At 42.2% G+C, this 27815-nt stretch overlaps 1 protein-coding gene across 2 annotated transcripts in view; it reads right to left on the bottom strand.

Moving 5' to 3' along the window:
• FARP1 (FERM, ARH/RhoGEF and pleckstrin domain protein 1) overlaps positions 1 to 27815 on the bottom strand; it is a 176089-nt gene that overhangs the window by 63613 nt on the left and 84661 nt on the right. For both annotated transcript variants that reach the window (XM_056861737.1, XM_056861738.1), the window contains exons 2-5: positions 10871 to 10975; positions 7441 to 7483; positions 3600 to 3678; positions 1765 to 1862 (exon numbers count right to left, since the gene is read on the bottom strand). In XM_056861737.1, the coding sequence (XP_056717715.1) occupies positions 1765 to 1862; positions 3600 to 3678; positions 7441 to 7483; positions 10871 to 10975 (325 nt within the window). The remainder of the gene's footprint in view (positions 1 to 1764; positions 1863 to 3599; positions 3679 to 7440; positions 7484 to 10870; positions 10976 to 27815) is intronic.

Genomic DNA, 27815 nt, shown 5'->3' with positions numbered 1-27815 from the left:
CAGTCCCCAATAATTTATCCAAGTAACGTTGTGAAGCCTTCTGTACAGTGCTATCCTATTGCCTGCGTAGAAAAGCCTGCTTGAAGAATTCAGTTGTGCAGTTTGTAGAAAGCCAGGAGACCCCCTGGCCTCCTGAAGCAGGCCATTCCACACGGTGGGGGCCACAACAGAGAAGGCAAGTGCATGGGAAGTTGTAGATTTTGCCCATTAGCAGGTTGGCACCTGCAGAAGGCCCTGCTTGGTTGAGCAAAGCAACCATGGTGAAACAGTCTTGCAGACATGAGGGTCCACAGCCATGAATATCCAGCCTACATAGCATTTCTTCCTGTGGTTGAACTTCTATGTACAAGGCTGACCAATTACATGCCCTGATCATTTTTGTTTACAGAAACTAAAGGTAAAGGTAGTCCCCTGTACAAGCACCGGGGCATTACTGACCCATGGGGTGACATCACATCACGACGTTTACTAGGCAGACTATGTTTTACGGGGTGGTTTGCTATTGCCTTCCCCAGTCATCTACTCTTTACCCCCAGCAAGCTGGGTACTCATTTTACTGGCCTCGGAAGGAGGGAAGGCTGAGTCAACCTTGAGCCGGCTACCTGAAACCGACGTCCATCAGGACTGAACTCAGGTTGTGAGCAGAGCTTTGACTGCAGTACTGCAGCTTACCACTCCCTGCAAACGTAAGTTTGCAGTCAATTCCTGAGTTTGCAAATGTAGCTCTGCTCCTGTTGAGAAGTAAAGGTAGCTGCTAGAGGAGACAATAACTCTTTCAAACCCAGTTTCCACTTGCGTATATGAAAAAAGGTTAAGCAGCACAGTGTACTACTCACAGGTGAACGGACTGTGCCCACTTTCACCAGCTTTCGATGCTGTTGGCACAATCCCTAAATCCTTTGGTTTAGCATGCAGGGAGCTTGCAAAATTCTGTCCCTTCCATTTCCAACTGTATGCTCCAGATCCTTATATAATATGATCCCCCCTAACAGTTATCTGATTCATCTGGTGAGAATGCAAGCTCTTAAATATCACTGACTAGAAGAGACAAATACTTACAAGGGGAGAAAGCAGCCTTTCTTTGCCCATTACCTCTGTAACCGAGAACGGCTATAAACCTTTGCTCTAAACAATTACATGTTCCAGTGTAAAAGTTAAGTGCGAAACATGGTTACTTTGAGGCAGCGACCTCTTTACAAGGTGGCTTTGATGGAAATCTATGCCCCTTTCCCACCAAACTCAAGTATTTGTGTGATCTTACATTTATTTTTATTATTTATAGTATGCCTTTCTCAATTAGGCTCAAGGCAGATTACACAGAGTAGGCCAAATACAATCAGCAGAATGGGACACCCAAGAAACAAGGAAATAAGGTTTGAACTGCAGATTTCAGAAAATAAGCAGATATTTGCAAACGGAGCTGAAACAAGGTGTAAGCTTTAACATGACACTTCAAATGAAAGATGCTTTGAGAGCTTCTTTAGCTGAAAATCAAGTAAAAATGGACAGAGTAAATACACTGGGGTGGAATCAACCATCCTCTAACCCACTTGTGGCTCTTCCTCCAATAAAATACCATTTCAGTTGGAAGAAGGCTACTTAGGCTGGAGGAAGGCCTCAAAGTCTGCTCAGTGGATGGGTAGGATCCACCCCACCATGTATTTTACAATCTAATGGAAATATGTTCACAAATTACAACCTGGCAAGAAATATGTTGTTTCTCAAAACACAGACAGGGTCAGGGATTAAATGCGCTTTACTTACACTGTACAATGTGTGAGATTAAGAGAGCAGCGCTGGTATCATTACAAGTTAGCCTTCCTTTTTCCAAATCCTGCTTTACTTGCAACGCAAATAGGTACCTGAAAAACACCAATACTGCTATTGTTTCTTTCCTACAATGTAGAAAAACAGCTCTTAGCTCCCCTCTCCCAACACGAGCTGATACTCGACCATTCAAAGATCAGGAATTCATTCATTCAGCTGGGGGTGGGGGGAATAAGACAAAAATTGACAGGAGCAGTAGCAATGGAATCCTAGACAGAGCTGTACCCTTCTAAGACCACTGACTTCAATGGACTTAGAAGAGTACAGCCTCTGTTTAGGATAGCACTGTATTAAGATGCCTCAATAGTGCCTCTGGCTCGCAAGACAGAGCAGGTTTGCACTGACACAACGTTGGAAACCCAAGAAAACCACTCAGAAAACAGGCCTGTAAAAATATGGAATGCTGCCATAAAAACACGGGAGTGCAACAGGTATGATATTATCTAGATTTAAAAAGACAGAGAGAAAGAATGACCGTATCATGACAATTATAGAATGGAGTGGGTAACCTGGATTGGTCCTCAGGTTCTGTCTGAAGCTTTCAATTTAAGATCTTTTAAAATGATTGTATTCAGAATGGATCCATACCCCCTTACATACCATTTGCTGTTTTTCATCCACCTCTTCCAGTAAAAAAAAAAAATTAATTGTAATATTTGTTCTAGAATCTCACCTGCTAGTGAAGCTAAAAGGACCGCAGAGACTTGGGTGGCTTTTAACATCTTCCTTAAACATAGGCACAAAATTAGCTGTTTCAACCGTCAGTCTACTGCCGCCCCTTTCCCGCTTCTCCAAGTTAATTTGTTTAGCGGTGAGTTATTTTAAGAAGTGTGAAATCATGGCAGAAAAATAAATAAAACAGAGGAAGAAATCAGAGCTGATGAGTGCAAATATATGCACGCAGGTGAAAGAAATGGAAACCAGGACACGGTGATTGCTCAAATGAAACCTACAATATTTGGGACCAGTGGAAATGTATCGTAAATGTAATTTCAGAAAATTGGGAGCATTTGATATCAAAAATTCAAACAATAAATCTCACAATATTAATCACAGTTATTGCAGGCCCACATCAAAAATTAAAACTATGCTAGTCTCCCTTGCTCTTTATTTTTTGCTGTAAGTTTGTAATAGAGCCAAAATACATACAGAAGAGTTCAAATTACACAGGTAAGAACCCTGAGAGGTGGAAGGGGCTAATAAAGTCTCCTAAAGTATGAAGACCACATGCTTCATGCTGGCCATGAATCTTCCTCACAATCAAACTCCAAAATACAAAATCATGTGGCTAAGGGACAATACTCATAAATTTAATTATGTACTGGTGTTGCATCATTGAAGAGATATCCACAACATATGGAAAAACAAGCTCAAGGATTGTTAATGGACTCTTGATTCTATGAAAGTAGAATTATTGTGTATTGTTACTTTGGATGTATTTCAGTCAGTATGTATAAGTAGTTATAATGTTGGTACATAATTAAATCTATGAGTATTGTCCCTTAGCCACATACTTTTGTATTTTGGGATTTGACTGCAGTATTGGTGTGGCATAGCTACTGCTTTTTTCTTTATTAATCTTCCTCCACATGCATATGTGCAGGGCAAGTGGAGAAGCTGTCCTTCCCACAGATACACATTCACCCTGAAGTGTAGAAATGTCTAATAAGCTGCCTTGGCCGGATTTATTCCATAGCTCAGTACAACTCAACTCAACCACTTGGTTGGTTTCTCCCCATTAAGTGCAAATGAAAACGACCGGCAACACTAACCTTGTTAACTCTTCTTGCAGCTGAGCATGATCAGGCGGGAAGAATTTCACCACAAATTTTACAACTACATGTTTAGGCCCTAGGGGAAGAAGAAAGAGAGGGGGAAACTAAATTAAACTAAACATTCTGAATTTGTGCCTCACAGGCAAATAGTCGCAAGGATCCAGCCATGCAGTTCCAAAGTTTTAAGGGTGCTCAAGTTTTCAGAAAAGGGGGTGGTGATTTCTGCCAATACTCTTCCACAGATGTTCTCCTGAGGTCTGCTCACTCCAGGGACAAAATTGCAGGGGCTTAGTGGGCTGCAGGGGGAAGGAAAGTCCTGCTTTGCAAAGTCTATGGATGGTTGCATAGATATCAATATATTTTTGTCCTGAATTCACTCTCTCTCACACACACATGCAAGGTTCCCCCCCCCACTGCTACTTTAAAGACCACTGCAACTTCTTATACTAGAGTAGTGAGTGCAACCTTTATGTTTTAACATGTTCTGATTCCCATGAAATAGCTACTCCCCAATGAACACAATTATGGTACCTGGAAAAGGACAGTACCCACAGAATGAACACCTTCTACATTTATATCTACTCGTGCTTAGACTTGCATATCCACATGTGGCTTTTTATCATCAACGATAAAAGCACAACTCAATTCATCCATAACAGTCACTTTTGGTTCTGAACTCAAAGCCTCGTCCTCTTTTCTTCTCGTTCTCTAAACGTGCCCATTCTGCATATCTGACAGCCAGCTGTTGCCCGCCATATGCTACATTCCTTCAATTGTGAGACACACCTAGAACCTGAACCTATACCTCAAATCTGAGTGTGGTTGTTATGTAGCCAACAGTGCAACCCTAAACAGAGTTATAACCTTCTAAACACACTGGCTTCACTTAAAAGGATGTACCTTGGAAAAATGTAACTCAAGAAATGTGCAATCCTATGCTAAATTACTCCATTCTAAGCCCACTGAAATCAATGGGATTAGACTGCAGTAAGTCTGGATAGGGCTGCATTGTAAATCAGAGGGGTACAGCCCTGACCTGGATGGCGCAGACTAGCCTGATATCGTCAGATCTCAGAAGCTAAGCAGGGTCAGCCCTGGTTAGTATTTGGATGGGAGACCACCAAGGAAGTCCAGGGTTGCTATACAGAGGAAGGCACTGGCAAACCACCTCTGTTAGTCTCTTGCCTTGAAAACCCCATAAGGGGTTGCCATAAGTCTGCTGCGACTTGACGGCACCTTACACACACAGAGAGAAGGGTACAGCTCTCCTTAGGACTGCATTGTAGATTACTTTTGGATCTTTTTCCCAGCCCCAATTACAGCGGCTCTTGCATCATGGTTTATTCAGGAGAGATCACGATATTATAGGAAACCAGCCACTTATGAAAGGGTCTGAGAGCGAGGGGTATTCTCTTCCTTCTCTTTCCACACACTATAACATCACAATTCACCGTGCCCTTTACATTAAAGGAAGGAAGCATTTGGTCTACCAAGTTCCGCTGTCATCAAACCCGTGCAAGCAGAAGTCTGCTCGATTTCCCCAGAGTCCCAACAAATTTGAGGCTCTACAGAGGAAGGCAAGAATGTAGATGTCATTGGGGCACGACTTAAATTGGCCATATGAAGGCTGTTGCGGCATCATCTCACCCCACATCATTACTGAAGTAAGCAGTTTCTCTTCTTTTGAAAACACAACTGTGCAAAGCCAATGAAAGAAAAAAAGAAAACCCAAACCACTTGTAGTTCATCCTTCACATGAGATGTATTTCAGTCTCTGCTCTGAAATCTATCTTCGCAGACACTTCAGGGGGGGAATAAACTCCTTCTCTAAAGTAAAACTAGATAGTGCACCTTTATTTATCTTTTGTTGCTTTTCAATACAATTGTTCACAAGTTTGTAATCCTTTCAGCTTCCTCTATTTTAAAATGGTTTTCCTGCTGACACCCGTGGGAGGTAGAGTCCAAATCCAAATTTCCGTATACAATGCATGCACATTCAAGTTTGGCAGAACTGTAATGTTTTTAACGCCCAGGCATTTAAAACCAGCATGCCCACACTAGTTCTCTTGATCAACACTGGACCCAATCACAAAGAAATGAATTGTGTTAATGAATTTCTCTGGGTCACCCTACTACTGACAACATGTAGCCCCAACCTATTCATATTTACTCACAAGTCCCACAGATGTCAACGGGGCTGACTCTCCATAAGAGCTGATCTCTACAAGACACCAATGTTTACGAATCTGCCCCCCTCTTCTAAATTAACCTTACCTTCTGCTCTTGTCAACCTAACACCAAACTACCTGCACTGTAAAGGTGTAGAGATCTCCCCCTGAAGTTTTTTTCTTCCAGTGTGGGTAAAACTTATTTAGGGAATTTATATGTTGGCTCTCCAGAGCTCAAGGCAGCTTACAAGTAAAAACAATACCATAAGAAGAAGAAGAAGAGTTGGTTTTTATATGCCGACTTTCTCTACCACTTAAGGAAGAATCAAAGCGGCTTAGAATCACCTTCCCCTCCCCACAACAGACACCCTGTGAGGTAGGTGGGGCTGAGAGAGCTCGAAGAGAACTGTGACTAGCCCAAGGTCACTCAGCAGTCTTCATGTGGAGGAGTGGGGAAACCAACCAGGTTCACCAGATTAGCTTCCGCCGCTCACATGGAGGAGTGGGGAATCAAACCCAGTTCTTTAGATTAGAGTCCACCGCTCTAAACCACTGCTCTTAACCACTACACCACGCTGGCCACGCTGATAGTGGTGGTGGTGGAAAGTGCTTTCAAGTTGCAGCCGACTTATGGCGACTCCGTAGCGTTTTCAAAGTAAGAGATCTTCAGAGGTGGTTTGCCACTGCCAGCCTCTGGGTATCAGCGAGGGCCGACCCTGCTTAGCTTCCGTGATAAGTTTAGCCTGGGCTATCCCTATCAATACTAATAACAAGTCATCAAAAAGAAACTTGGATTTGTCAGTTTTCAGGAGGAAAACAGGGGAGGGGGAAATAGAAAGCACCTCCCTCCCCGAAACTACAACTCCAGGGCCATAATTTAATTTTTAAAAAAAGAGAGGGGACCACACACACACACACACACACACACATGATGTGTAGTTTCCATCCTAAGACTGGAACCATACACCGGCAGACTGACCTTCTGTTCCTGTTATTCTTGTACTCTAGTATGTGTGTGTGTGTATAAAGTGCCGTCAAGTCGCAGCCGACTTATGGCGACCCCTTTTTGGGGTTTTCATGGCAAGAGACTAACAGAGGTGGTTTGCCAGTGCCTTCCTCTGCACAGCAACCCTGGTATTCCCTTGGTGGTCTTCCATCCAAATACTAACCAGGGCTGACCCTGCTTAGCTTCTGAGATCTGATGAGATCAGGCTAGCCTGGGCCATCCAGGTCAGGGCAGTATGTACGTGTGCCCCCCACCCCCAATATGGCCTGTATTGTCCTTTTCACACTAGAGTGAAACTAGAGAAAGAAACTGGTTTCAAAGGTTACAATAAATTGTGAAGGAATACTGACAGGATTTGAAGCAGTTTACCTACACCAAAAGAGAAACTAATCCACCACGCAAACCAGCACTCACATGTGCATATCCTGCTGTGTAAGTATGCATAAATAAAACTGTGGAGAGTATTTCGGGGGTTTTTGTTTTGTCTAGAGCTGAATTTGGATAAGCAGCTTGCTGAAAACCTGCAACGTTCTGCTGAGGAGGGAATACATTTTCACCGTCACACCAACAAACCAAGCAATGCACACAGCATTCAGAATGAACCAGACAGCCTCCACGACAACACAGAGGAACTACTTTTGCATCGTTAATTACCAGCACTTACTTCTGATCTGTTTCACAATTGGTTTCAAAAGGTCCAGCCATACCTGAAAACAAACAATTACATTTGCAGCAAATATAACAAGAAACAAAGCTGTGCAATGTAGAGCATGGCTTAAATCATTCAATCTATTTTTTCAGCACATTAAGCAGTCAGTGTCTCTCCCAGCGACTGCCCCCATACTTTCCTCTTTCACATTCTAGTTTCTCTGCCAAGATATACTAAATGCCTAAACTGTCATTGCTCTTCAACCAAAAGGATCTTGATTTGTACATGATAAGGTAATGAGAGAAGGATTCAAACGCAGAAGTTAAAACGCTTCACTTCCTGGTGGAAAGCACAGCCACATAAATGAAGTCCAACAAAGGTCAAAGAAGTCTGAGTCTAACAGCCCATTTCTGAAAGCTGGAGTGGCCGGGGATGGCGTGGCTGTGGCACAGCTGCGGCGCCTCCACACAGGTTTCGTGGCCACTGCAGGGATTAAAATGGGGTAGAAAAAAAACCAAAATGGGGGAAAAGGCTCCATTGCAAACACCAATACTGCGCCAACAAAAAAGGTGGTGCAGCAACACCTTTGCATTAGGGGGTGATCCCAGGCTAAAAGGGATTAGCAGCCTGTCTAACGGCAGCTCTGCTCCCCAGAACGCCCTGGGAACGCCTCCCGGGACGCCAGTGCTGGGACTTGTACCAGGAGAACGCTGGCGGGAGGTTGTGCCAGCTTCCGAGGGCTACGCTGCCGCCCCGGGGCCAGGGGGGCCAGCGTAAGTGCCCCTACACCGGCCTCCGTGCCAGTTTGCACTGTGCAAGTAGCACGGATACTGGCGAAGGGGTCATGCCGCCTCCAAAAGGAGTTTCAGCCCCCAACCTCAGGAATGCACTATAATGTTACTAGAATGGATTTGCTGCTGCTCCTCCCCATCTCCATTTCACATGTAAGAATGCAGGAACCATATGGAAGGGTTAAATCATGTACACAGAATCCCAGCAGTGTCTGCAGCCAGATCCTTGGCACAGGAGAGAGGTATTAGCGTGGTTCTTCCCATGTGACCTTGCCTTTTCCTTATGGCTCCTTCATTTTTACATAACTGGAGTACCCTGGATGGAACTGAATCCTAGGGGAAGCAGCAGCCATGCTGCTCCTGGAACATAAAAATTGGGCAAACTAGACTTGTTGAAATTTCCATGAGTTTCTGATGCATGGAGGAATGTGTGAGAAAGGCAGAACGTGAGTGAAGGCAGGTGACAAACTTCACAGGAGGACAAGCAAATAGTTTCCATAACATGCCATACAACTATGAATTAATGTGTGTACAAATCAGAACCAGTGATGCATATTTATACGCTATTCAATTATGCTTATAAACATGCTTATATTATTATGTTTATAAACTGAATATATGCAAAAAAAATTAAAATGTTGTAAAATCTGTTTTTCTTAAAGATAAAACTCATTGTTTGCCCAAAAAAAAAAACCCAACTAAGAACAATATGTTTTTAAAAGAACACACATTTATGCTAAGTTTGACCTTGAGTCGCTTTTAATTATGCAGAAGCAGGAACCATTTTCAGCATCCCTGCTATAGAAACATTGCCCCAGGTGTCAAAATGAAGGGGGGGGGGATTTACATTTTTAAGCTTAATTTTGTTCCCAGTAATATATTTCCTTACTAAAGAGCTAAAATAACAAGGAAACAAAGTTAGTTTTGTTTTGAAGTCTTCTTCTACTTAGGTATGTGAAAATTCATAAATAAATTCTTTTAGGGAGCCTTTGAAAAGCAAGATTTGAATGTTATAATTTTGTTGTTAATCGATAAAAGCATTTGAGCTGTGGTCATGTACTTATTATCCAACTGTGGGGAAATAAAGAGCTTTTCAGATGTTTGAAAAATAGGTTTTGATGTTTCTTGGCATTCTGTTTTTATTTGAATGGCACACTTTGCACAATGGAAAACACATGCACTGCCAAATTTCTAAAGCAAATGACTAAGGCATACCCAAGCTACGGATGACTGGACACAGTGTAATAATACACACAGGAGTAGGTGGCTCTACTATGTTATTTTTGGCACAAAGATTATAACCTTAAGAGGGTAATAAGCAGCTCAGACTGGTCTCAACAGTAATGTGCAATGCTTTATTTGTTTACTTCATTTACATTGTGCCTTTCTCCCCCATGAGGAGCCAAAGCAGCTTACATTGTTCTCATCTCCTCCATTTGATCATTATGACACTCCTGTGAGGTAGGTCAGACTGACAAAGTGTGACTGGCCCAAGGCCACCCAAAAAGCTTCTATGGCAGAGTGGAGATTTGAACCTGGGTCTCTCAGATCCTAGTCCAGTACTCTTCACTACTACACCATATGGGCTCAAAAAAAAGAAGAAGAAGAAGAAGCAACATTACCCTATTACCCTTTGACTAGGCCAGGGTAACATGTAGGGTTTCCAGGTCCCACTTTGCCACCAGCGGGAGGTTTTCGGGACGGAGACTGAGGAGGGCGGGGTTTGGGGAGGGACTTCAATGCCATAGAGTTCAATTGCCAAAGCTGCCATTTTTCGCCAGGTGATCTGATCTCTATCGGCTGGAGATCAGTTGAATTAGCAGGAGATCTCCTGCTACTACCTGGCAGTTGGCAACCATATTGGCAACCCTAGTAACATGGGAAGTTGACTCCAAGCTACAATACATTTTCCAACTTTCCCCCAGGTATATTATGCTAGCTTATAAATGGAAATAAACCTCATGGAGTCGACTCAACCTGTGATATACCATCTGTGGATCAAGACAAGAGTCTTCTTGCTCAAAGAGATCAGGGAAAAATAGAGCAATAAAGGGAAGAGGATGTCTGATGTTTGTATCAAATACAATCATACCTAGATGCCATAGGAAGGAAAATAGTATGTATAGTGAAAGGAATCTTTTTTGCCTTCGTATAGACTGAGCTTATACTCTGGAGAGGAGGAATATACATTTCCTAAATAAATAAATATGTATAGACAGAGGTTTTTTGGTTTAAAAAATGGTGCTGGTACTCATATATAAAGTTGCACTGATTTCCACCAATTCCCCCCATAGGACTTGGGACATCCCCCACCCCCCAAAAAAGGTGCCATAGTACCAGTGAGTACCACCACAAAAAAAGCCCTGTAACACACTATATTTTAGTTGAGATGATAGGCGAAGAAACAAATAACCAAGCATCAATATAGCTTTCGTAAACATTACATACAAGTTGCATGATCCCATATCATTTTGAAACATAAAAAACTATGCATGCAATTCCGAATTTTGAACAAATAGAAAAAATAAAAGTGGAAACCACTTAACCATTTATAAGCAAAAAACACTTATTTTTTCAAAGTGGAAGAGGAGGCAACTAAAGCACTGAGAAAATGTGCAAAGAAAACGAGTTACACGAGAGACAGCTTCACATACCATTATCTTTTTATGATCCAGAAATTCAAGGCCAAAATAGTCACCTTCGACAAGGTTTAGGTGACTGCAGACTGCATCTAGCAAAACCTTCCCTGGAGCTCTTTGCTGTAATTAAAAACAACAAGGTCATACACTGTTAGGTATACATACCTCAAAAAACAAGGCCATTTTATAAAAATAGATGACAATAAAAGCCACGTTGTGCTCCCTCACAAATGAACACAAAACACATTAAACACATGATTATGTTTTCTTGTTAAGGCAAATAAGTTGCTCCTGTTCCATTTGGATGTTAAAAGTGTGGGAGTACAGAGTCAACTGTGAGTTTGATTCTTCTCATTTATTTCCCAAGAAAGCGAGTACAGCCAAGATGATAAGAACTCATCTGGAAGGCGTTAGTTACTCAAAACATTTTCATCCTGTTTTCCTTCAGAAACCAGCCTTGAACTAGCTTACATAAGAAACCTTAAATCATCTATGTACAATCATCATCTATGTACTACTTCCCAAGTGTGGCCCCCATCTGCAAATAGCTAAATCTATGGATCGAGGCCACACTTGCACTAAACAGACTTGGGGTACCCCCCTGCGTTTGCAGAAAAACATTGGGGGGGTTATATTTCCCACAAAATAAAATAGCATTGCATGTGCAAGCGCAGAGAATGCACCTATTATTATTTATTCATTCAATCTTATATCCCACCCTCCCAGCAAAACCGGGCTCAGGGTGGCTCACAGCAAGATCATATAAATACAATAAAAGGCACCATAAAACAACATTAAAACAGTTCCAATAACATAAAACCAGCTCCATAAACATTAATAAATAAACGTTGACACTAAATATATCGACACTAAATATATCAAAAGGCACTCCAATTGCACAGCATAAGCTCTGCAGTAGGGCCCGTAACAGTAGGCCCCTGTAACATTAGTAATAACCACAAAACAAGTTGAGGTGGGGGGTAGGGTTGCCAGGTCCCTCTTCGCCACTGGTGGGAGGTTTTTGGAGCAGAGCCTGAGGAGGGCAGGGTTTGGGGAGGGACTTCAATGCCATAGAGTCCAATGGCCAAAACTGCCATTTTCTCCACTTGAACTAATCTCTATCGGCTGGAGATCAGCTGTAATAGCAGGAGATCTCAAGCTAGCACCTGGAGGTTGGCAACCCTAGGTGGTGGGGAGGCCAGCAATTGATGGAAACCCATAGGTGTCCTCAACCATAGGCCTGGTGGAATAGCTCTGTCTTGCAGGGCCTGCAGAATTCCTTAAGACAGGGGTGGGGAACCTTTTTCCTGCCAAGGGCCATTTGCACATTTATAACATCTTTCGGGGGCCATACCAGGTGTAGATCTCCCGTGGGGGGGGGAGAGGCTAGGGCTGCCAGGTCTCCAGCCACCACCTGGAGGTTGGCAACCCCAGGGGAGGCCACCCAGAGAAAGCCTGCAGGGCGCCCCCACTCCCCTCTCCCAGGTGGGAGGGCAGCCAGCAGTGGGCCTCAGAAAACGAGGCGCCAGGGGGGCGCAGCCCACAGTCGATTGGCAAGGGAGGAAGGGAGGAAGGAAAACAGAGAAAGAGGGAAAGGGAGGGAGGGAGAAACAGAGAGAAAGGGAGAAAGAAATGGAGAGAGGGGGAGAAAGAAAGAAAAGGATGGAGGGAAAGAAAAAAAGGACGGAGGGAGACAAAGAAAGAGACAGAAAAAGAGGGAGGGAGAGAAAGGAGAAAGAGTGACAGAAAAAGAGGAAGAGAGAAAAGCCTCCCCCCCCCCACACACACACACACGCATGCCGGCCTGCGCGACCGGGCCCCAGCCACCCCACCTCCCCCGCCCACACACACACACCTGGCGGTGCACGGAGCACCAAGCAACCGGGCCCCAGTCTCAGTGCACCCCCCCCCAGAGCTCCGCGGCAGGATTCCTGGAGCTCCTGAGGGCCACAAAAAATGTCCTCGGGAGCCGCATACGGCCCCCGGGCCTGAGGTTCCCCACCCCTGCCTTAAGATCAGACTAGTACATGTAAATGAAATAAACAATAAACATACCTGAAGATGGAAGGCAGGTAAAAGGTAGGTTTGTGAATGGGTGAGAAGGACAGAATGAGGTAGGGAAAGAACAGCGAATATGGGGAAAAGAAGAGCGGAAAGGGAAAGAGGAAATAGTGGGGAAGGGGGGATGTCTCCTGCAAGTCATTGTGAGTTCTCACTTGTATATTCTAATAGCAAAGTTGGCCAAATCTGAGGATACTTAACACCAATGACTGGAGCTGTGAATGGGCAAGGCAGATCTTTCTACACACCTGAACAATTAGGGTTGCCAACCGCTGGTGGCAAAGAGGAAACTGGCAACCCTATGAACAATGCCCCAAGTTTGTGGAAAAATCTAAAAAACAAAAAACAAAAGTACAGCCACCACATAACTGGGCCATAGTTTTCCTAGGGAGAGACTGCTGAGGGCGGGAAACCTGAAGACAAAGGAGCAGATAAATGGAGGTTAGTTGTTGGGTGGGAAGGAGAGTAGGAAGCAGGAAAGGGGGAGAGGCTATGGGTAGGGTTGCAAGCTCTGGTTTAGGAAATACCTGGAGATTTTGGAGGCAAAGCACGAGGAGGGCCGGGTTTGGAGAGGGGAGGGACTTCATTGCCACAGAGTCCAATGGCCAAAACTGCCATTTTCTCCAGGTGAACTAATCTCTATTGGCTGGAGATCAGTTGTAATAGCAGGAGATCTTCTGCTATTACCTGGAGGTTGGCAACCCTAACCCCATTACGCTTGGGAACGAGCGCTCAACACTGAGTAGAGAGTGAGAAACCTTATGTGATGCTGCCTTTGACCAGAGAGTGATGCTTCTATCCTATGCTGCCCTACCTCATCAACAGCAGAAACAGAGTAAATTGTGCAAAACTTAGTGACAATTGCAGAATAATTCATATGAATGGAAAGAGAGGTGCAGATTTTATTTGAACAAAGCAGAACTCAGAATTTGCATTACCTTGGCACTGAGTTTAGAGGTTATTTTTAGAAACAAAAACTCCATTATGGATCTCTTCTCAAGAAATGTTGACATTACGCCCATTAAGACCAGCTCAATTTGTAATATATCAGGATCTTTTGAAATGGGAAGGTACAAAATGCTCACTAAAAGAATATGAAGAAGTTAAAGACTTATTATCTTGGTTCCATTATCATCAAATAAACTCGTTTTTTTTACAAGATGTGAAAACAGGATTTTCTAAAACTAAATCAACTCTACAGAAACTTTTGCTGGATACAAATGATCATCTTATTTCCAAGATGTATACATTATTGTTAGAACTTTAATGTGAACAAGAACGAATAAAACCTACTATGATTGGTTGGGCACAAATGTTGGGGCATGATATAATGTTACAAAAATGGGAAAGGCTTTGGACGAGAGATCTGAAACTTATATCTTCGCAACTACTAAGAGAAAATGTATACAAAATGATGTATAAATGGTATTTAACACCGAAGAAATTAGCAAAATCATATGCTTCAATGTCACCAAATTGTTGGAAATGCAATAAAGAAATAGGATCTTTTCATCATATGTGGTGGACTTGTGAAAAAGCTAAGACATTTTGGGATATGATATATAATGAAATAAGGTTGATTTTACAACAAAATATTCCTAAAACACCTGAAATGATGCTATTAAGTATGATACCGGATACCATTTTTACTCACAGAACTTTTTTGATGTATGCCACCACAGCTGCTAGATTGATATATGCAGCTAAATGGAAGACAGTTGAGATACCAGATAAAAAAGACTGGATAAAAAAGATGCTGGAACTGACCGAGATGGCGAAACTTACAGCTTTGATAAATCAGAATGATAATGTACAATTTTGGGGGGAATGGGAGGCTTGGAGAATGTACTGTGAAAATCATTTTTTAACGGGACCATTTAAAGGATATTCTTTGATCTAATCTCTTATTTATATTTTGTATTAATTTTTATATTAGGTATTTATTTAATAATATTGGATACGACGAGAATAGGTTAATTAAAATAATATTGGGATTTGTTCCGTTAGCAAAAGTCTATACAACTTAAGTTTAGATGGAAGAGGGAGAGGGGGAAGTCATTTGATTGTTAAACTAGAGATATTACTTGTTTTTCTTTTTATTATTACTATTATATTGTTTCTGTTGATATATTAAATGAAGAAAAATAAAAAAAATATTATATAAAAAAAAGAATCTGAAAGATATTCCAACTCTGCTTATAAAAACTTGTAAAGATGTGTTTAAACATCTAAGTTAAAGCAGAGTGGTCATTCTGCTAGGAAACCTGAATTCCTTCAGCCACATTTTCATAAGTATTCCCACCATGTGGAAGACATCTCACCAATAAGAATGAAAATATTCAGTAAACTGAAGAGCTCTATGGCAATAAATGATCTCCCCCCACCTTTTAAAAGGGAATCTAGTTTTATTGCATTTAACAAGCTGAACTGTTTCAAGAAGCGAGTATGTGATTTAATAATGTCGTTTGAACTGGCCTTTAAACTCTGTATTTCTTTTTCTTTTTTTAATTCACATTACATTTGACGGGGAAATTGAGATGCTTTTGACAAATTAATTTCAAACAATGTGAGTAAACCTATCTGGGTTTAAAAGATCTTCCAACTAGTTATTTTGCATTCAACAAGATTTGGGTCTGCTAGTCATTTTCATTACACCCCAATTACCCAACTACAGCTGGAACAAGGATATTTATTCTTCTTTCAATAGGGAAAGCTTTGGGGTCTGTAATAGCTTTAACATTTGTTTGACCCTAAGTGAAATCCCCAATCAATAAACAGATGATCTTCTGCTTTAATCAGAGCTCTAATTGTGTACCTCATACTTTAACGTGACCTTTTAATAAGGAAGTAGCTGAAACAAAAATTGTTCGGTAATGTTTACAGAACCCATGTCTTAGAAGGTTTTATCTGCTGTTTCTTTTCGCAAATTGATTTTTGTCTAGTTTAAACACAGACACCTCATCAATTCGGCTAGACTGAGCTACAAACACACAGCCAAAGACTTAATATTTCAGCAGACTTTCATCCACCAAAGTAATCTCAGCTCAAGATCTTACAAGTAAGGTTCTTCTCTATTTGTTCCCTAAAACCCTTTCCCCGCCAAAACAAAACAAAATGGCAGATCAGAAGAACAAGAAAGAGCCCCAAAGGGACTATTCCCCTTTTCAGACCCCACCACCATGTGTGCTCTAGCCAATATAGGTGCTAAGCCTTGGGTCTCCAACCTGACCCTCCAATCAAAAGGTGTTAACACAAAGGGCTGGTATGTTATCACTCCTAGCTGGAAAGGATGCCCCTGAGCATGTTTTCTCCTCCTTCCTAGCCATGAAGACGCCTGGACCTCTTTCCATCATCATTACTGTCTCCTGTCCCACCTTTCCGCCTGTCATCTCACTGTGTGTTAAGTGCTGTCAAGTCACTTCCGACTCATGGCTAGGGTTGCCAGCTCCAGGTTTGGAAGTACCTGGAGATTTTGGGGGCGGAGTCTGAGGGCGGGGTTAGGAGAGGGGATGGACTTCAATGCCATAGAGACCAATTGCCAAAGCAGCCATTTTCTCTAGGGGAACTGATCTCTAACAGCTGGAGATCAGTTGTAATAGCAGATCTCCATCCAGCAAGTACCTGGAGGTTGGCAACCCTACTCATGGCTACCCTATGAATCAATGTCCTCCAAAACGTCCTAGCTTTAACAGCTTTGCTCAGGTCTTGCAAACTGAGGGCGGTGGCTTCCTTTATAGAGTCAATCCATCTCTTGTTGGATTTTCCTCTTTTCCTGCTGCCTTCAACTTTTCCTAGAATCCTAGCATCTAACTACAGTTAGAGTAAGCTAAGATCTGTAAAGCCTATTAGTTTATATAAAACTCTTAAAAGAAAAATATCCAAAGTGATGTAACAAATAACAGAAACAATATTTAATCTATTTAAAAATGAATTAGACAATAAGGGAAATAAGAAGAAATGCAGCAGTATTATGTTAAATAGCAGTAATTGGCTGGAAAGCTAGATCCTCCTCTTTAACAACTTACTGTAATGACCTGGTGGAACACGAAAGGCTTCATATCTTTTCTAAACTAAAGATAGATGTAAGCCAATGGGGCTATGCAAGAAAACATATTCCAAACAGAAATGGACATGGTACTGAAAATCACCTGATATCACCTGCAGATAAGCAGTTTGCCACATGGCAAAGCCCTCAGATGCCTAGGTAACACCAAGCTGAATGCTTGTGTTTTGGAATCAGAGGATTTTGGAAATTAACTTATCTGGAGCATAAACTGGAGCATGACACTACGTGCAAATGAGATCCCTGAAAAATCCAGCGCTCAGTTCATGCATACTGAAACTGTACATACATGCAAAGTATACACATTACCCCTGTTCACACAACATGGTGACCATGCCTATCAGGCAGGGTAACATGCAATTTGGGGTTTCCCAGGACGCACTGATGAGGCCTAATGGCAAAATATGTTGAGTCAAAATTGGTGCATAGTAACAAGACTGAGATTTGTTAAGCTCTAGGAGGTCACCTGTATAATGTCATACAGACTAATTTCTAAAACAGATTCTTTTTCTAAATGGCTAATTTCATAAAATGGGTACATACAAGTTAAACAAAGGGCTGACATTATTTTTCCTCCCTGAAATTTTTTTGCAAGCACTGAATGAAGTATATCCCCTTGGCCTCCAAGCTATTCAAAAGTACACAGCGCCCCTTGTTTCTTCACAGAGGCTGAACCAAGGTTTAGAATGCTCATTAAAAATACTTCAGATTGAATTTCATAGTCCACAACTTCTGGAGAGGAACATAATAGTGCCATTCAGATTAGTTTAGCTGCACCGCAAATACTGTGTAATGAGGTATGGGCAATCCTACCCCCACCCATACCAGATGCATCTCCAGTGAAGGAAGAGAGAAACTTTCCAGTTTTATTGCTGAGGATTTATTTTACAGATAAGTTTATAGCTTGACAAAATGCTCATATAGAATATCTGCAGGTTTGGGTCTTAAGACTACCGTTTTCTTCTGCCTGGATTTCTTTCTAATTTTGTTCCCTCAAGACACATTATTGAAACATTGCGTGTACTAAATACATTTTCAATGGAAATAACTGGATTTTAGGAAGTTTACGGAAGACTGAAACTAACAATTATGAATATTGTGTGGCTGCTGCTGAAAACTCTTCCTCTTCTCTTGGCCAAAATGTTCCATAAACTAATATGTGAGACATGATGTCATTGCATTGTGAGTTTCCCCCAACGAGGGGGAAACAATGACACCACAACGTATGCTTCAGTCTACTGACTGCTGCAAATGGGAGAAAAAGAGAGGGCACAGAACGAACCTTGGATTACTCACCATGAAGGTTTCTTCTGCTCTGAGGTAAGGAGGGCATCTTGCAGACTGGGTGATTCCCACTGCTTGCTCAGGGAGGCAGGAACAATTCTTCACTTCCTGGTCTCCCATGAGGGAATCGCCCCCTCCTTTTCAGTTTGTTTCCTGCCTTGCTAGGGGAGAGCATAATTGAAGCAACTCTCTGCTGCTGCTAGGTCTTTTTCTTAGGAAACCCACCTCTTCTATTTTTATTCTAACTTCAGTATTTCTATCTGTCCTCCTCTTTCTATTTGGGACTGTCACTCTTCCCTCCTTTGATTTATTTATCCGTCTGTGCCCTTTTGTCTCTGCCTGCTTCTTTCTCCCTGCCTAAAACATGATGGCGGGACAAGGACGACGAAGGATATACTTCTGAGGAGGATTTGGCTTGCTTGCAGCTATGCCACGGTCAATTGAACAGATACTCTCCTGGCCTTACGGAGGTGGAGAGCAGGGGAGAACCAGTTGTGCCAAAAAGAAAATGAACAGATTATCTGAAAAAGGTGCAAAAAAGGCCTCCCAGGAGAGAGACACTCCCAAAGCCACCGATCTGATTGCGGCCGAGCAGAAAGTCTTGCCAGACGCTTCTGTGGGGATTCCACTGACACAGTCTACCCCATCGCACTTGCCAGCCAGCTAGCTGTGGGTAATGTACCTTCCCTCCCGCTGGGACAGGTGGCTGGGGAGATGGGACTTTCTACCCTTCACTCTGAACTGGCTGATTTAGTTAGAAGCGCCTTCCTTGATGGTTTCTAAGATTTGCAAGACTTTAACAGTTGCCTTCTGCTCCGTCCGTTGGGGAATCACAGGGCTCCTTCCCGTGGGAATCACCCAGTCTACAAGATGCCCTCCTCCTCAGAGCGAGAAGCAATCTTTTTAACATCTCATTTCAATCTCAAAAGAAGGGCATGCTTCAGATGTGGCCTGTGCTGGAGATTGGTGTGCATGGTGCCCCCTCATGCCCTTCCATGTGCCAATGCCAACTCCTCCTACTTGCACTAGTGTTGCATGCTATTATCTTCATAAAATCAAGACCCCAAGACTCTGAGAAATTATTCTGATGCTCAGGGTGGTACAAGGGGTAGGACCAGACTGGTGGAGGAAGGAATGTCAATGACATCCCCCAAACCACAATACTGTGGAAATGAGAGAAGAACTATAAACACCCTCAGTGAAAGAAATAGTAACATAATACTTTACTCCAGGGCTCAACAAAACCCAAGTGCCATGGCGCCTAGAAATTTCATTGCGGCTCTTAGTATTCTTATCAGTCATTTATCACAATGCCCCTTGGGGAATCCCAGTAGAAGTTTATTTAGGTGACAGATACAGGTTAGCATTTATTTAGATACTACAATGCTTTTGTTATATCTTCAAAAATGACAAGAAACAGAGAAAAGTCTAGGATTAGGTGTTGTGGTACAAATAATGAGAATCTATGGTCATCAAAAGATAAAACCCTGAAAGCTGAAAAATCAGTCTGGCACTTAAACTTTTGCGGTGGCTCCTAAAGCTAAAGAAAATTTGTCCAGGCCTGTTCAAGTCACTATACAGATGGTATAAATTAACAAGTTTATAAAAGCCCACCTACTTTCTTTTTAGAACTCAAAACCCTCAGGGTCCTCATATATGTTCGAAATGACCAAAGCAAAAACATATACAGGATCTGTTAACAGCTAAGGTGTAACTCATCAATGCAAAGTGATATTGAGAAGCCATTTGTGCAACAAATGCAACAACCAAAAAAAATAAGATTCAGCTGATAAGTACATATTTTTGATTGCCTGCCTGAAAAAGTCTTTCAAGAAAGAACACTATATAAACTGAAACAAAAAATTTTTTCTTTACAAGTCTCCCTATAAACTAATATTACATTGCTATATGATTAAAATAATTATTTTTTGCTAGAAGGGCACTAGCTTTCTTCAAAATGGTTTTAAAAATGTTGTTTGCCCTTTCTTAACATTTTTTTTAAAATTCACATCAAGTCAAGGGCTTGATTTGAGCAGAACATTATACGGTGAAATTAACCAAATTACCTCTGACCTTTTCCCACATTTCCAAGTTTCATATGCTTGAGTTATACTTCAGAAGTGATCTCTTACGGGGACTCAGCCAACTAACAAAAACTGCAACACCACTTCCTCAACAAATAAGCTGACTGAAACAGGTTTGTCTCGTAACTGGCCAGTTTTAAAATTGTAGCTTGTTGTTACTAAAGATGCAAGAAGTCCAATAAATACATTCAAAAGCCAAGAACATGAAGTGGTTGATCACTATCCTCCCAGAAACCTCCCATTTATTCCTACTGTTCCCCCTCCACCCCAGAAACCCCTTCATTTTGCTTCATTCTCCATTTCTGCATCATAGAGAAAGGGAAGGGGGGCTGAATGGGGAAAGCTGAAAGGAATAAGGGGGATTGCTTGGAAACCAGGTTAGCACCCCCCCCCCGGATTTCTTCACCACCACGAAGTGCAATTTTCTTCCGCCTCCCAACAACGTAGATGTTTGCTGTCTGGTTTGGCCTTCAATTCTCACTGGAAACAAAAGGGATGCCATGCACTGCTTCTTGTCAGGTTGTAAACGTCTGCTACTAATGTTTTTTACCATTCAAAGTGAAGAATAATTCTTTATCCTATGAGCTCTAGCCTGTGACCTGTAGCACTCTAAGAAACGGAGGCAATTAAAATATTTCAGATGGAGAACCGAGACATGAGAACATTGCTTAGGTTTTTTATACTGCCAAACAGATATACCAGATCTGGTAACAAAATCCTATGGTCCCTGAAAGATTAATACACAAATGAGTCTAGTGGCATCTGAAACACCAACCCATTTGTTGGGATGTAAGCTTTTGAGAGCCAGAGTCCTGGTTTGTCAAGTGCATGAAGTGTTAACAGTCAGTTGGCAGAGAGATTTATACCCAAAGCTACAAACAGGGGCAGAAGGAGGGACAGGGAGAATTATTACCAAGAGAGGCCAGGAGCCCCAGTTTTCCCAGGACACAAATGTGTTGCGTTACACTGTAGAGGACAGAGGGAAACAAGGTCCGGTCAAAAGAATAAACTATTGAATGAGAATCTTTGGCCGAGTGTTCAAATGGCAACTCGTTCTGGAACTCTGAAACAGGAGTGGATGCAAGGTAGAAAGCAAAGCCATTCAACAGAGTCCAACCTAATCCATGTGCAACAGGAAAATGCTTCTCCTATGCATGCAAAGGGAACAGAATTTCATTTTGGTGGAAACCCTCATCCTCATGGACTGCCATTGTGCATGGTGCCAATCTGTGGGAGGGGCTGTTTCAGCTTTTCTACATGCACGGAGCACCCGATTTGGATCCTGGCTACTGAGCTTATATACTAAATATCAGCTTTTAAACCTACCCCTCAGAGCCTGTGTCCCAATAAAGAATCCTCTATAATCTAAAACCTAGTAAATATGTTAGGAAAAGAGACAGGCAAATAAAATCTGGGCATCTCAGTCCTAAGGATATATCTGGTATGTGGAAGTGGAAAGTGCTGTCAAGTTATGGTGACCCTGAAGAGTTTTCAAGGCGTGGGGCATTCAGAGGTGGTTTGGCATTGCCTGCCTCTGAGCAGCAACTCTGGATTTCCTTGGTGGTCTCCCATCCACATACTAACCAGGGCTGCCCCTGCTTAGCTTCCAGGCAGGGAATATCTGGTATAGGCACTCTCTATTCCATCTGATGAAGCAGGATCTACCCTATAAGATCCCAAGTCAAAATACACCTCTGCAACTTTCTACATAAATCTCTAAACTGTATTTACTACAATGTATGATACACACACAGTGTGTGCATGTCACATCTTTTTCATGTTGTTAAAGAGGACTGTATAATAAATTCAAGACCACACCAATCTTCTATGGCTCAGCAAGATGGCAAGTTAGATCAGCCATTTCTGTTCTTCGGATTAATGAGAACTTGACATTTTGAAAATAAAGACCTCCTGACCACACATAAAGCCAGAAAATCAATGAGTAAAGTTATCCAAATTGCTGCTATAGTTCTCAGAATGATGCACTATAGTAGAAGCTATTTGTATCATTTACCCAAAACATTAGTAAGGTTTCTATTACAGTCATCAAAAGAAGATGTAAGGTTATTGCTTAAAACTGAAGAATGGAATAAGCAATTTATTATCTCAAGTAGATCTGATTTTAATGTACACAGATGTTACTATTAGTAGTCTTCTTTGTGTGTGTGTGTGTAAGGTGCCGTCAAGTCGCAGCCGACTTATGGCGACCCCTTTTGGGGTTTTCATGGCAAGAGACTAACAGAGGCGGTTTGGCAGTGCCTTCCTCTGCAGAGCAACCCTGGACTTCCTTGGTGGTCTCCCATCCAAATACTAACCAGGGCTGACCCTGCTTAGCTTCTGAGATCTGACGAGATCAGGCTAGCCTGGGCCATCCAGGTCAGGGCAGTCTTCTTTAGGGGTGTGCAAATTTTTTTTTGTAAAATTTGGATTTGGATCTAATGGACCTGAATGTTTTTTCAGGACTCCTGGATATTTCCAAACACTCATATCAGAAAATCCCGGATTCCCGAAAACATCTGGGTCCATTAGACCTGAATCCCCTCACTCACCTAAACTCCAGCAGTGGGGGTGACCACCTCCAAGTACCATGTGGAACTGGGAGGCCGCAGTGGTTGAGTTCTGCACCTTCTGTAGTCTCAGAATCCCACATGGAACCTGGAGTCTGCAGCAGTGGACCCGACTCGTAAATGAGGATAGAGGGGGGAGAGGGGATTCTTTTTTTTTTTTAATGGCAGTGGAGCTGAGGCGGCCCAAATCATGCCAGAAACAACTGGCATGATTCGGGGTCAGCTTTTTGGCTCCCTTTAAATTGCTGACTTTTAAAAAGGTAAAGGTCCCCTGTGCAGGTCATTCCTGACCCATGGGGTGACGTCACATCCCGACGTTTCCAAGGCAGATTTTGTTTGCGGGGTGGTTTGTCAGTGCCTTCCCCAGTCGTCTCCCCTTTACCCCCAGCAAGCTGGGTCCTCATTTTCCCGACCTCGGAAGGATGGAAGGCTGAGTCAACCTTGAGCCGGCTACCTGAAACTGACTTCCGTCGGGATCGAATTCGGATCGTGAGCAGAATTTTTGACTGCAGTACTGCAGCTTACCACTCTGCGCCACGGGGCTGTTTGCTGCCTTTTAGGGGGTGAAAAACCCCACCAAAAAATACCTTATTGGTATTTTTCAGGGTTTTTTCCGGTTTGGCTTTGCTGAATGCACACCCCTAGTCTTCTCTTTCATCAAAAACGTGACCCAAACACTTTACAGAATGAGTGATCATTTCTCTACTCCCATTTTAATTACAGTCTTCTGTCAGTAATTATATGAGCCTACTTTAGTAAATGTATTGCCAAAGCTACATTAGACTGTACCATTACAGTATAATGTTCTGGGGACATGATTGCTCTCTTTAAGTATTTGAAGGGCTGTCACTTAGAGGAGGGCAGGGAGCTGTTCCTGTTGGCAGCAGAGGATAGGACTCACAATAATGGGTTTAAATTGCAGGTGTAAAGGTACCGGCTGGATATTGAAGGGGGGGAGGGAATTTACAGTAAGAGTTCTTCAACAGTGGAATCAGCTCCCTAGGGAGGTGGTGAGCTCCCCCTCACTGGCTGTCTTTAAGCAGAGGCTGGACAAACACTTGTCAGGAATGCCCTAGGTTGATTCTGCATCGAACAGTGGATTGGACTAGATGGCTTATATGGCCCCTTCCAACTGTAAGATTCTATTATATATATACAATATACAAATAGCCAAAAAAGACAAAGTACTAAATTCCCATGGAGACATTACTTGGGCAGCATGGCAGTTGTTTTGACATTGTTAAATCCACACTGCTCTGGTAATGGAATTGCATGAGCTGCGCAAATTTGGAGATTATCTCTTTTACTGGTGTAGGAGGGAACCAAGTCAGCCACTCGATTCACATAATTCCTTCTCAGCAAGGAGATGTATCTAATTATGATTATGTAGCTCCTACATTGCTCAGGTGACATATGAATCAACCCACAGTCTTAGGTGGGGAAATCATCAAGTGGGGCAAAATCTGTTTACAGTTATACTTTTTGGGGGGGGGTTGTTTTGCCATGTAGCTCATACCAGCAGTTCCAGAATAGAAGAAGAGGAGTTGGTTTTTATAAGCCGACTTTCTCTACCACTTAAGGCAGAATCAAACTGGCTTACAATCACCTCCCCTTCCCCTATCCACAACAGACACCCTGTGAGGTAGGTGAGGCTGAGAGAGTGACTCACCCAAGGTTACCCAGCTGGCTTCATGTGTAGGAGTGGGGAAACAAATCCAGTTCACCAGATTAGCCTCCGATGCTCATGTGGAGGAGTGGGGAATCAAACCCGGTTCTCCAGATCAGAGTCCACCACTCCAAACCACTGCTCTTAACTACTACACCATGCTGGCTCTCTAATTGTCTGGCACTCATAGGATCTTTTTTGGCAGCCTGCCAAACCGTCAGCGCAATAAAAATTACACCAAGAGGGAAATCTGCTCAGGATACCCAATGCAAAGCTCTACCTGATGGACTTGAAAACTGGTGTTTAGTTTTCCCTGCACAAATGTGTGTGTGTGTGTGGGGGGGGGGGAATACCCTAAAAGCAGAGTCCTGGAAGCTGCTGCATTCCAGCTTTTCAGAAAGTCTGAAGTTTGTACTAGCAGAGAGAATTGCTTGATATGTTGAAGAATTCTAGTCCAATTCCTTGTGTTCCTGGAGTTTACCAACCGTCCAGTGTTTTTAATCTCCTCTACCCATGCATTTCTGATACTCCTCCAGGCTCCACAGCTTTACAATTCTTGCTGCCTCTTACGCAGCGCTCTGTGCTATTTAGTCGCTTCATATCACCCATACTTTCCCCTCCAGCAGCCTGTGTAAACTGCTGCTACAAAGGATCATAGCCTTAGGATTCTGCCTCACTAGCTCTGCTGACAGTAGCATGCACTGCATTATTCATAGGTTCCCATTCTACCAAATGAACAATTACACAGTTAAAGGGACGCCTGTGTTTTGGCTGGTAATTGCTAGAGAGAGATCAGCTTCTGTTTTCTTCCGTTCTTATTCCAAAATTGCTACCCATTACATTTCATGCACTTTGTTTATTTCATTGTATTTTCTAGTTCTCCTCATCACTAACAAAGCGGGTAACAACAGCAACAACAACCATTTTAAAAATCTCAATTAAAATACCTAAAAATTGCTAACAACTTCTCAGAAGAGATTGGCCATGATTTCCAAGCACCAAGATAAGCACACCTTTAACAATTTTAGCACAGTCATCTTAGGTGTGCTTTCCTGAGAGTAAGCCCCATTGCAAAGACCTCAGTAGGATTCTGAGCAGATCTGCTCAGCATTGCACTATAACAGACTCGCAAGGCTTTGAACTGAAGAGTCTTACAATTATGGGGCAGTCACAGTGAGCATCTCCTTAGGTATTAGATTTTGGATAGGGATTGGCTGAGAAGGCTTTTTAGCAAGATCTAAGAGAGTTTAGTGGATTTAAGTGGCTTCTGCAGTATGTAGGGTCTATTTAGGTTTACACTATAGTCTATGTTATTTGCAAAATGCAAGTAGTTTTTATGAAACTCAAACGATGTACACAACCAGCAAAGTGGAAATCACGTGTCCATATGCTCAACACAACTGGAGGAGGAGCAGGAGGGAGGGAGGGAGGGAGGGAGGGAGGGAGGGAGGGAGGGAGGGAGGGAGGGAGGGAGGGAAGAAGAAGAAGAAGAAGAAGAAGAAGAAGAAGAAGAAGAAGAAGAAGAAGAATCTCTTCGTGCTGACAGAGGCGGAAGCAACATGCAGTTCTTCCAATAAGTTGTCTATTTGTAATACTAATTACAGCAAATGGTCCATGAAAATCAACTGATGATCTCCAATATGACGTTAAGTTGCATACTGGAATTATACTAGCAAGAATTTGTCTCTTGGATAACTCAAATCATAAAACAGAATTACCAAATGGTAGCAAAAGGTATAAATCTGTTTTGATTCTCTAACTTTTTGTTTCATTTGTGTTCATCAAAAAATGGTCAATATATAATTAATCTTACAAAAAAGCATGACGACTATTTAGCAAATAAAATTTTATTTAATGATGAGTCGGGCTGACTGACAGAACTTACAAATTCTGTTATTTTTAACTACTGAACTTTATTCTAGTAAAAGCAAAGCACTTCGAGGAAAAGTTTGCTTTGAGAATTTAAGGTATTTCCTCCTGCCACACTCTTGCACCCCACAACAGCCTCGCCTTTATACTCCACATAAATAACTTTTCATTTACCCTTTGCACAAAATATTGCTACGTATAAAATCAGGAAACAAAATGTTCAAAGAAATCATCTGCACTTTCCTTTTTAATTCTAAACCAATAGTCATCACATACATCCCCATGTTAAAGCAATGCAGAAAATACAGATCAGCTGCGTGGGTGAAAGCACTGTGTTTAGTTTAGTTTTCTGTGTATGAACAAATGTCTACCTTGATTCAAATTTCAGTATGCAAAATTCCAGTATAATGTCAGTATGCAAAACAACACTAGTGGGCAAGTTTTCGAGTTCTCCAGAAAGTTCTTAAAAAGATGCTTCATGCCAAGACCTTACGGTCTTTGCCTGCATTCTGTGCAGAATGTTAGTCGGTTTGAATAGATAAAATGGATTTGATGTTACTTTTGATAGAAAGAATCAAAAAAGAAACTGAGCAGTATGAAGTAATGACCACCTTTTTTAAAAGAAACATACAGATTCAGGAAAAGCATGAAAATCAACTGATGATCTCCAAAATGACGTTAAGTTGCATACTGGAATTATACTAGCAAGAATTTGTCTCTTGGATAACCCAAATCAGAAAACAGAATCTCTAGCTTCTCCTTTCATTCGTGTTCAACAAAATATGGTCAAGTGGCTTAACCATACCATTTTCCTAGAGGCAAGCACCAATCTTAACTTTTCCCATATCTCCTTTAACAGGATTTTATGCTCATAACTTGAGCTCTCTCATACCGTGTGACCAAAACACAAGATGTGTCACTCAGCAGGACACTGAGAAACCCCTAAAGATACAGTATTGGGAGTCTCTGATCTGTACTAAGTACCAGCAACCAGTGATCCAGACTATGAATCTTTCCTCACAAGTGCCACCTAGTCCTAGGCACAGCATCCCTCTGCCAGTCCTTCTCCTACATCAAATTAAGCTGCAAAAATGGCATAACTCTCCTAGCTGGATTCATGTCAGTGGCACTGAGAGATAGTTAATGCTGAATGGGAGTGGAAGAAGATAAATCGCAGAATCACTTGTGCGGTTGCCAGGCAACCATGCAAGCATCCTCTATTGCTTCTCGAGACCTCCCAGCCAGCATCTCTTAACTATCATGAAGCTAGCTGGAAACATATGCCAGACAACAACAGCTTCTTAAAGAGGTGGTAGGAGGAGCTGCAGTAGTAGTTCTTCCATCTTCTCTTCTTCCCCCTAAATAC

Source organism: Euleptes europaea, chromosome 16, assembly GCF_029931775.1.
Source record: "Euleptes europaea isolate rEulEur1 chromosome 16, rEulEur1.hap1, whole genome shotgun sequence".
In the NCBI taxonomy this organism is placed as follows: domain Eukaryota; kingdom Metazoa; phylum Chordata; class Lepidosauria; order Squamata; family Sphaerodactylidae; genus Euleptes; species Euleptes europaea.
The sequence above is the reverse complement of the archived record's forward strand: the minus strand, read 5'-3'. Positions and strand labels throughout refer to the sequence as shown.